The sequence below is a fragment of the Prorops nasuta genome, unplaced genomic scaffold (genome assembly GCF_024137725.1).
Source record: "Prorops nasuta isolate Cenicafe-Biocafe unplaced genomic scaffold, Cenicafe_Pnas_1.2 PNAS00033, whole genome shotgun sequence".
NCBI lineage: Eukaryota > Metazoa > Arthropoda > Insecta > Hymenoptera > Bethylidae > Prorops > Prorops nasuta.
The window spans coordinates 1,953,834-1,965,327 of NW_027116830.1; the positions used below are offsets into that span (position 1 = coordinate 1,953,834).

Below are 11,494 nucleotides of genomic sequence, written 5' to 3' on the forward strand. Positions count from 1 at the left end.
ATAGAGTAGGGAGAGGGAGAGAGTGTGGAGTGAGTAAAGGATGTTTGGAGGCGGGGGCGGTGTGATATCAAGGGGCAGGAAGGCCGGAGAAAGTAGGAGGCTCTGGTAGGGTGGGCGTCCGACCGCTTACGCCCCTGTAAAACGCGAAAGCTGGCAGGCCGGAGGTAGCTAAACCAACCAATCGAGTAACGGCATTTTCCGGGTGGCGTCTAGCGACGTTGCCACCTTGTGTACCGCCCCCGGCTCCACTAAAAACTTGCCTTGCGTCTCGCGTGTTCAAACTCCCCATCGCTAATACATTTCTCATCGGATTCACCAGGATACTCAGGTAACTTAACCTCTAGTCTTCATCAAGAAACGTTTGTGAAAAAACTTTGGAAATAATCAACAACCTAGCAATATTACCCGTTATTCCTGTACTTTAGATGGAGTATGGTGTTTTTGTCGTAGAGCCGTCCATATAGCTCCATTGGCTTTCCTGAATATTTCACTAGATTTTTAAGGAGCTCTAGGTGTAACGTCTCCGGGAACAACGTATAGAGTTCAGCTACAGCTATCCCACATGGCGAATTCAACGAGGAGCTACGATAAGGTGAGAGTGATGAGATTGGTGGATGGGCAAAATTTGACGTTCATGGGTGGAGGATAGGCGGCTGGAAGGTCGCGTGGTTCTTTTGGCGCTAATTTTGAACACGGCGTCCTCAAGCCAGCTGCCAGCCAGCGAGTAGCGAGTAGCGGCCAGCTGCATTTCCCTTTCCCTTTCCGAGACTCGAGCATAACACGCATTATTAGTGTAGCTGTTAGAACCTGTAGTGCGCCAAGAACTCGCGCGTGACGCCCAAGAGACACGCCCAGACTTTTTAATCAACCTTTAAAATTTTTTCGCTCCGTATCTTTATTAGAATTTTAGTAAAATTGACGATTGCAAAGTGAGAGAAGAAATCATGGAATATTTCGTGTGTTGATAGACGGAAAGAGCTAGGTAGGTTAAAAATATAGGAAAAAGTGAGGTTATATGAGAGGTATTAGTGTAATGGGAATAGTGCGTGTTGGTTGACCGATTAGTTTAAGGGCATCTGGTTGCTTTTTCACGAGGTAATGTTGATTCCAGAAGAGAGCACGTGTACCCCAGAGTTAGGTGGAGTCCGATGTGCCAAGTGGGTGGAGGCTGCATCGTGGCGAGTCAGCCTTTATCGCAGGTGCGCATTGGTGGTAGTGAAATGTACGAGTGGGCGGCCTGATGATATAGAATATTCGGTTCTCCCATTGATAGTGGATGCGTGTATGTGTGTGAATTCGGTACTTTGATGTTGAGGGGATTTGGCGCATGCCGAGCACCGTCAACTTCGGAATGGGGAGGAAGGGGGTCATGGTATTTAAGGTGGGAAGGGGGTGCCTCAGGGGCGTATCAAGCTGACCCTGCCTCCACGCAAAAGAGTCCTTCCCAGAAACTCCCCTTTGTTTATCAAAAATTCTTGATCATTATCCAGCTAGAACTATGGCATTCTTTTAAATTCACCTCCCTTTTTTAATTACCATAATTCGAATAATAACATTGTAAGGAATGGTCGGTTTTGTTGCAGTTTTTCTTTTAATATTGGATAGTCAAACTTCCCGCCTGGTACGTCCTGTCTGTTATCAAGTGACACGGTAGTGTCTCGACGGCAAGTACATAAAACTAGGTATAGACGTATCTATACCGCCGTCGAGGCACTACTGTATCTTATACAGCAAGTTTGGCCGTCTCAATTTTTAAATCGATTTTTCTCCGTGAATGATACACTGTCATGATTCAAGTAAAGCTTTTCTTAAAATAGTTTTGAACAAGCTTTCATTTGAGCCTATGAACATCAAAATCGATTCACGCAATCCAGAGATATCATACTCAGTTAGCTATATATATATCGAAAATTAAGATTGTTCCCCTTCATCATCTTCTCCAGCCAGAATGTATGTCTCGATCTGAACTTGGCCGTTAAGAGGAAAATGATGTTATTTTTGCTCAGCGTTGCCAACCAGTTAAACTCAACGACAAAACCAGTGTTGTGAACTATCAAATAAAATCGATGTAATCGATATAATTAATCCGGCGACTACTGTTAACTGTCAATTGTAATGTGAGGTTATTTATATTTAATACAGTGAGGTTCATCATTGCTATGTTAATGAATGTGTTAAATTTTCAAAATGACAAATGAATTCGAATAATAATGACATAAGGTATCGACAAATATTAGATAAGTATAACATTATATTTTACAACACTAGATGTTAATATACTTTGTGGTACTTTGTGAAATTTCTTTTTCAGATAAATTGAGATAGAACATTTCCATTTTCATTGCTGAGGATAGTAGAGCTGACTGGATGAAATAAGATTAATATTTACATATTTTCAACACTGAGCCAAGGAGAAGTATACTTTCAACATTATGTGCATCGATGATTATCAGGAGCATATAAATTAAAAGAAATTGTTAACATATTTGATAAACATATGCTAAACATCCAGGTATGGAAATCATTAACAAAATTCATGTTTAACTTTTTCTTTTCTTTAAACTCATATGGATTTCAACTGCCCAATAGGTTATATCATATATATGAGCAATTTTCCAGGAGATAATAAAGTTTCTGTTTACTACGATTAGATAAAAATGAATTTTACAATATAATATGACAATATATTGTTTGGTATTTGTGAAATCGCTTTTTCAGATTAAATTGAGACAGAACATCTCCATTGCCAATTTCATTGCTGGTAATAGAGCTGACCGGATGAAGCAAGATTAATATTTACATATTTTCAATACTGTGCCAAGGAGAAGTATACTTTCAACATTTATGTGCATCAATGATTATCAGGAGCATATAAATTAAAAGAAATTGTTAAGATATTTGATAAACATATGCTAAAATTTCAGGTATGGAAGTCATTAACAAAATTCATGTTTAACTTTTTCTTTTCTTTAAATTCATATGGATTTCAACAGCCCGATAGGTTATATCACACATAAGAATAATTTTCCATGAGACAATAACAGTTTCTGCTTATTATATATACAAACAATTTTCCAGGAGATAATAAAACTTTCTTATTACTACGATTAAAGAAAAGTAGATGAATATTTTCTAATCGTTATTTAATATTCAATTATAATATAAAAAAGTATTATAACCAAATATTTATCTACGCTTCCCTAATCAGAATAGAAACAAATTATTATTATCTCCAAAATAATTATTCAAATGTAATTTTTTATAAAATTAACATTAAATTTTATAATATAATATGTAATACATTTTTTGGTACTTAGTGAGATTTTATTTCAGATTGAATTACAATAACGTGTTTATTGTGTCATTGTGCTGGCTTGAGCTGTAACATTTAATAGAAGAAGTCAGAAATGATACCAGTTTACCATAGAAAGAGCCAGAATGAAAAGTTAATGTTGAGAGTTAAACCTGAGGAAAAGGTGGAGAAATTACAAAATTTGGAAGCCAATTTTTAATAGTGAAAAGCTTGCAGGTGTTTCTTGGCATAATAAACTCTTTGAAATATATATGTCAATTAAATAATAAATATAATGATATCATCATCTAGAAATGAGACCATGACAAGAAGTCATCATTTTAATATTTTCTATGCAATAGAATATACAGTGAAAAATTTTGCGACACTGAAAGCAGTATATCCACAAAAGAGTGGCTTCCATTGCATTAATTTGTGTATTTTCTAGTTTATATTAATGAAAAGAAAATGCAAATGGCACTATATAGTTTGCTTGAAAAAGAACCCTGATCCATAGTTGATATTGGGAGTAACAGTTAAGAAAAAGGTAAAAAAGGGATCAATTTCTAAGCAAATTCTAGAAAGTGAAGGGCTTGTAGGTGATTTCAGACATAAAGTTTTAGAAATATAAATCAAATAGTTAATGAATATTATAATAAAATCATATAAATGTATAAAGATGATAATAATTCATGATTTCAATCATTTACATGTGATGGGGCATACAATGAATAAATTTAGAAAAATGAAAGATGTACATCTAAGAAGAGATGAGGCTTCCATTTCATTAATTGGTGTATTTCCAAGGTTATATTAATGAATATAAAATATAAATGGCACTAGTATACTGGAGAAAGTGCCATATTTCAAAGTTGATGTTGAAAGTAACAGTTAATAAAATGATGGATAAATATAAATTAATTTATAAAAAAATCCTTAAGACTGAAGAGCTTGGCAGGTGATTTTGGGTATACAATTGTGGTATTAGAAATCACATAATTGATGAAAATAATAACAAACTCATGTAGATCTGTAAATATGACAAGAATTCATGATTTCAATATTTCACATGTAATAGAGCATACAGTGCGTAACTTCAGGAAACTGAAAGCAGTATACCTAAAAAACATAGGCTTCCATTGCATTAACTGGTATATATTTTACAGTTTATATTAATGAAAAGAATATATAAATGTCACTGGTTTACCAGGGAAAGAGCCATAATACAAAGGTGATAGTGAGAATAACACCTAAGGAAAAGGTGGATTTAAAGGTAAATTTAGAAACAAATTTTTGAAAGCTAAAGGCTTTAAGATGATTTTGGGTATAAGATGTTGAAAATATAATTCAAACAGTCATTGAATCCTAAGTTAAATGCCTCTAAAAGTGTAATTATGATAAGAACTCATCATTGTAATATACTGTATTTTATTTAATAGATTAATAAATAAATATCTCGAATTGGAGCTTTACATTACGGAACGATGAGAACATTGGAAAATGTTGTGTTAGATTGAATTATTTAAAACAATTTTTAGTTTTAATTCCTATATTCTTACAAAACGTTCTAAGATCCCACAAAAAACAAGCTTCGCTTGTAAAAAAAGGACGGCAAGTACATAAGTCGTATCTAGCATGATTAAAATATAGTAATATAAAATATTTTAATTAAAAAAAATAGTGAAATCCAAATGCTAGGCAAGTATAAATTTTTACCATGGCTAAAATTGAAATTTGGAAAAAAGTAAATAGTAATACAAAAATTACTTGCCGGGCCCGTAAAATTCATGTGTAAGTCACTATCTTGCTATATAAGCGTTGCTTCTCGTAAGTTAAAAATGTGGTTATTTAATACGATTGCATACAACGGGCCCGGCAAGTAATTTTTGTATTACTATTTACTTTTTTCCAAATTTCAATTTTTGCCATGGTAAAAATTTAGACTTGCCTAATATTTGGATTTCACTATTTTTTTTAATTAACATATTTTATATTACTATATTTTAATCATGCTGGATATGACTTATGTACTTGCCGTCCTTTTTTTACAAGCGAAGCTTGTTTTTTGTGGGACTTATAGTTGCACGTGTCCACCTATTTGACTCTTGAATTTTTACCTTTTTTCATAATTTTTGTTTGACAGACTAATTTGAAATATTTTCAATTTTTTTCTATTTGCAGAATGGACACCTAGCAAAAAGCGTCTTTGACGCACGGAAAGAATTATTTAGCTGTTACTAAGAAAAGAATTTTCTGAATATCTAAAATACAACACTTATTCTGTATCTCTTCTTGAGACAGCAATTTGCTTCTTCAATCAACTGTAATGTTATTGAGTTAGTTAAATTATGATTCGTTTGGTTGACATTTACTATTTACACTTAAATATTTTTAGTGCTGAATAATTTCTCTATTTGATTAATTTTGAAATCTTTTAGATTAATGTTAGCTAATATTTCTCTCCGTGCGTGCACGTAAAACATGAAGAGAAGCACTGAAAGTAGAAATGCTCCTAAAGAAGAAATGGAGGAACACGACATGCAGAATATGCAAGGGGAGAATGAACAGCAACAGCAATTGGAGCAGCAGCAGCAACCACAGATAAGGTTTTTAAATGCCACTGTGCTTCAACAGTTGCAACAACAGCAACAACAAGATGCGCAGCAAGCGCAGAGTCACCAACAAGCCCCACAGGTGATCACCTTGCAGCAGTTGCAGAACTTTGTGCCTTTACAACAGCAGCCACAGCATGACCCACAAAGAGCACAAACTATTTCTGTGCAATCGTTGCCCCAGCAGTTTCTGCAAGTATGACATGTTTTTTAAGAGTAATAATTCCCTAGCCAATCAAGACCTGTCTACAAAAATTTGTATCAAAATATTTTTTTCAGAGCGGCCAAATAATCAGTCCACAAGTTCAAGCTGCTTTACAACAACAGCAACAAAATCAGCAACAACAAGCCCAACAGTCACAGCAGCAGCAACAACAAGCACATTTTATTCCCCAAATGCAAACTGTAAATATTGATGGCCAAGAAGCTCTTTTTATACCAGCCTCAACAGGCATGCAGTGCTTGTCAGCTAATGGACAGCAAATGCAACTTGCCGGTCAACAAGTCCAGCTGTCCAATGGCCAGACAGTTGTTGCTCCACAAGCTGTCAATATAATAAGAGCACCAAATGTGTTCCCTGCCTCCATAATACAGAATATCACAGGACAAACTGTGCAGCTTCCTACAGGTAGTACAACTCAATTATGAAAGCATTAAGGTTGTTCTGAATGCATTTTAAAATAATAAGAAATTTTATAAAATTTAACAGCATTATACTTTCAATCTATTGAAGTAACCTGCAAATTTTTGAACCAACTCACTAAGCCATTTAAAAGTTATAGCGGTATAAAATTCCTATATATTAATATGGTTCTTATGGAGACCCATAGAGCACCTAGTAGCTTTAAGAGAACTTTTAAGTGTCTTTTAGTCAATTGGATGATTAAAAGATGTCTATGAGACAACGTTTAGTCAAGTGTGCTGTATGGGGAAATATTAAAATCGTTTAGAGATATAAAAAAAGGTTATAAGAATAATCAAATATTTAATTGATATTAAAAATGATCTATTTTATTTTCTTATAATTTTTAAATTATTTTGCTGTGCTCAATTTACTTTTTCTTTTTAGTTGAAATCAAATAAAACTTAACTTCAAATTTAATCTGAAATTAACTTCAATTTTTTGATAAATTTATTGAAACAATCAATATTTAAAAGTTTTTACTACTAAACTTAAACAATTATATATTTACTATAATTCCTATAGGAAATATACTTCCAAACAGCAGGTAATTTTCAAAAAATATTAATGTTCAATATTTTAGTGCATTTTGCTCCAAATGTATCTTCAGAACATCTTTAAGTGCAAAACAAAAATTTTAATTACCACTCATCTATGATCTTAGGTCAAATTCAAGTGAGGCCGTTGCAGTTGCCTATGCCCCATGTACAAAGTACCATCCCAGTACAAATACCGGTGACTGCCAGCAATGGGCAAACAGTTTATCAAACTGTTCATTTGCCTATTCAAACTCTCTCAAATGTTTTTAACGTACCCACTGCCCAAATGATACCCCAAATTACACAGGTTTGTTTTATAACTGCATAATATACTATTTCTAAAAAAAATACAAATGAAAATATTTATTTTTTAGCAAATACCTCAGGTTGCTCAAATTATAACTCCAAATGGTCAGATTCAGCAGGTTCAGATTGCTAATTTTCCTCAGTTGCAAAGTTTGCAGGTAATTTTGATTGAGTTATATTTTCCTAATCTTTAAAAACCCGAGTTTTCAAATTAAATTTCGAAAAATATCAATGTGTTTACTGCAGTATCCAAATCAAGGGGAAAATAATACAAAAAATCACAATACATATTTTAGATAGCTATTTTGAAAAAAGCAGGCTTCATATATATAGTCAAATATTAAAAACATACCAATTGCAAGTGTACTTTCGATTAAAAGTCCGCTATAAGAATTGAAACTCCGAGCATTTAAAGATTAATCCTATTCATAATAGACATTTCTTTAAAATATGCGATACACAATTTTAGAATCAACAAATGGCTCAACATGTAGCTCAACAGGCGCAGCAGCAAGTAGCTGCTCAGCAGCAAGTAGCAGCACAGCAGCAAACACAGCAGCAACAAGTAGCCCAAGCACAGGCTCAGGCTCAGGCACAAGCTCAAGCTCAAGCTCAAGCTCAGCAGCAGCAGCAGCAACAGCAGCAGCAGCAGCAGCAAGTGCAACATGTAGTCCAACAAGTCATTCAACAACAGCAAGTCCAACAACAGCAGGCTCCACAGCAACAACAGCAGCAGCAAGTTCAACAAGGTCAGCCTCAGGCCTCTGTACCATCTTCTACAGTTTCTACTTGGAGTACGACAGTTTCTACGCCGAGTAATATGCAAGTTTTGGGCTTCAGCTCTCTTGGAAGGGCAGTAGCTGGAGGAAGCAACGTTATAACGACAAAAGATGGGCAGAAAATCGACGTGCAGGCTATGACAAACTTGACTAGACCACCAGAAAACGTTGAGGGAGACATAAAAGTAACCAGCATTGACGCTAGTCAGCTAGCTAGTGGCCAAGTCATTCACATACCAGCTGCTCAATCTACCCAGTCTAACATGCAACCAATCACCATAACCGGAGCCCAAGGACAACAGCTGACCTTGATCCCAGCCTCGGCTATCACCAATTTAACTGCACAGCAGGGTGGATTGATGAGAGGAACTACTAGTATGCAGTTGCAACCAGCTACTGGTATCAATACAGCAAATGGATTTTTACAGTCCATACCGGTACAAAATATCCCTGGATTGGGAAACGTTCAAGTTATTCCTGCAAGCGCGTTACAACCAGCAACCCTACAGACTTTGCCAGCTGCTTCTGCTACACCGATTGTTGCAGCTCCCACGGTACAGTTAGAGTCTAGTGATCCTATGAAATGGCAAATTCTGCAAACTCTTCAATCTAATGGAAACATAAGCACTGGTACTGGTCAACCCACTACTACACATCAGTATCAGGCACAAGCTACTGCTAGCAGCTCAAACACTGAACCTGATAGCAATAAACAGCACAGGAGGAGAGTTGCTTGCACCTGCCCCAATTGTTGTGAAGGAGAAAGGTAAATGGTGACCACAGATTTTAGATAACATTATTGACTGATCAATTATAAGCAAATCAATTCATATGAATAGTTTCAGCTGTAAAGTTACCGTTACTTTATCTTTAAATTAAACATTTGTTAGCAGAAATAGGGACATCACGAGGAAAAGGCAACACGTATGTCACGTACCAGGTTGTAACAAGGTCTATGGCAAAACGAGTCATTTAAGGGCACATTTGAGATGGCATACAGGGGAAAGACCATTTGTGTGTAATTGGATATTTTGCGGTAAAAAGTTTACCCGATCGGATGAGCTTCAGCGACATCGCCGAACGCACACAGGCGAGAAACGGTTTCAGTGCCCTGAATGCGTGAAAAAATTTATGCGGTCGGACCACTTGACTAAACACATTAAAACACATACGAAAATTAGGAGCACGGTCAGTACATCAGGATTCTGCTTGTTTCAAACCCTGTTAAAAGTACGAATTCTAACTGTTCAGAGTTAATTACAGGAAGCAGCAACGTCAACACAGGAAGGTTCTTCTGACAGTCAATCTTCGGCCGAACAAAAAATCATAATCGCGTTGCAAAAGGAAGAACCTACGGATATAGTCATGCCGGAATCTATAGAAAATATAGATTCTCAACCGACAGACCATAATAACGAATAGTTTTCATTAATTTTGCTATATCCTCGTCAAATCAAACTTGCAGCGAGGAGCTGAAGTTTTATTTATTTTTGAATTATTAATTGAATTTAAAGAAGGGGTTAATTCCTTCTTTATTATAACTTTCCGATGAAGATATCAATTTTTACAGAGGTAGCAAACTAATAATTTACCATTTATTTTTGTAACTATTATATACATGTAAATATGTACATAACGTTAATGAAAATAAAAAAACTGCACTGAAGTTTTTGACTTATTTTTTTTTATGCAAGAAGGACCCGTATTATCGATATTATGATCCAAGTACACCAGACCCAGGTAGTGTTACCAATTGCAAGTTTAACCAATCCTCAACATCAATGAAACATTTTAAAATTCGTCTAAAGAGGACTGAATTTTAGAATCATGTAAATCTACATTTTTAGGTTTATTTATATACCCGAATTCTTTGTTGAACAGTTGAACTCTGCCTTAGCCTAATAGGAGCCTTACATATCAAAACAAAATAGTAAACCTTTTTCTTCTGTGACCTTCGAATGGATTTCACCTTCAAGTGATCTTTAGTATAAACAATGAGATTTGAATTTGAAGTATTGCATATGCATACTATCAGCGCTACACATTGTTCAATTTTATAATTTTTTATAGAATTTTTGCGTATGTGATGGTGTACGTGTAAAATTGCATATTCTCACTTTGAAATTGTTATTTAGGGACCGACAGATAAAATGGATCAGGACGAAAAGCTTTTAGAAATGAGATGAACGATAATCGTGATTGTGATTGGTTGTTAATAAACAGAGACAAACAATTAAGTAATCGTTGTTCCTGTCCTGTGTCCACCACTCTAGAACTTCTCCACTCCTCGAATTCATTTGTTTGCTAAAGTGCTGGTGAAATGGAGAGATAGAGAGAAGAGTGGGGAAGTGCATTACTTCTCTCTTACTCCTACATTTCACCATCTCTTTAAAAAATAAATTAATTCAAAGGGGGAGGGGGACTGAAGTAACGGACGTAGGGAGACAGTAATTCTTTATTCGTTTGTCTCTATCTATTAACAATTACAATGCTGATTGTCGGTCTTCACATTTTTAAAAACCTCTTTCATCTAGATCCACTTTATTTGGCCGTCCCTAATGAAGATCCTGAAAAAGAAAACCTGCCTAGCCCCGAAAGCTATAATGCCTAGTCGATACGCAAAACTAAAGGACCTACCTATTTCGGAAAGCTAAGCATGAAAGAAAAACATACGCAAGACAAATTCATATAATCGCAATGAAGAACCTGGAAAACATGCAACAAAGCAAAAGAAAAAATGATTTCAACCGAAGGAGGACAGATTGGAATCTACCGATAGGTTTTCTGTCATTTTTCGGCCGGTAAAAAGTTTCCACGGCTTACCCGTGTGACTTACTCATTGGCCGAAAATCCACCCATGATCTATCTATCTGCAGAATGCAATGATGTTGACGACGGTGGGGATGGCCATGAGATGACAACGATGAAATACATTCGCGAAAACTTTACTTCGAAATAGCACTACGCGACACGGAGTTTTAAATATCCCGCACTACACGACGCGAACTCTAACGGCACTATGCGTACTATGCGATGCGATGCGGATTTTTTAAATTACACTTTGCGACGCGGATGTTTCAAATATCATTGTACGACGCGGATTTTCGATTAACGCGCACTACCACCTTAGAGTGAGGTCACTCACTGTAAACAAAGAAAAAAAGCAATATTATCTACTTAAATTTTATCGATTTAATTTTGAAGTTCATTTAAATTTAAAATTAAAACATAGAAACTTACAGGCTATGACAATTCTTGAGGCTATCCTTAACCGTTGCAAGCTC

The 11,494-nt window shown here is 35.5% G+C and overlaps 1 protein-coding gene across 1 annotated transcript; it reads left to right on the forward strand.

Moving 5' to 3' along the window:
- The first annotated feature begins 233 nt into the window (after positions 1 to 233).
- Positions 234 to 9,861, forward strand: LOC136783279 (transcription factor Sp4-like). The gene is made up of 10 exons (XM_066743319.1): positions 234 to 328; positions 426 to 592; positions 5,474 to 5,628; positions 5,731 to 6,100; positions 6,184 to 6,532; positions 7,251 to 7,432; positions 7,500 to 7,589; positions 7,901 to 8,976; positions 9,101 to 9,398; positions 9,474 to 9,861. The coding sequence occupies exons 4-10, from the start codon at positions 5,774 to 5,776 to the stop codon at positions 9,630 to 9,632; spliced, it is 2,481 nt and encodes an 826-aa protein (XP_066599416.1). The 5' UTR covers positions 234 to 328; positions 426 to 592; positions 5,474 to 5,628; positions 5,731 to 5,773; the 3' UTR covers positions 9,633 to 9,861.
- Positions 9,862 to 11,494: the final 1,633 nt, after the last annotated feature.

Excerpts from the sequence above, each read along its gene's own strand:
- LOC136783279 (XM_066743319.1), top strand. The coding sequence starts at position 5,774 with ATGAAGAGAAGCACTGAAAGTAGAAATGCTCCTAAAGAAGAAATGGAG. Across the intron at positions 6,101-6,183 it reads TGCCCCAGCAGTTTCTGCAA|AGCGGCCAAATAATCAGTCC; the intron begins GTATGACATGTT and ends TATTTTTTTCAG. Across the intron at positions 7,433-7,499 it reads TGATACCCCAAATTACACAG|CAAATACCTCAGGTTGCTCA; the intron begins GTTTGTTTTATA and ends TTTATTTTTTAG.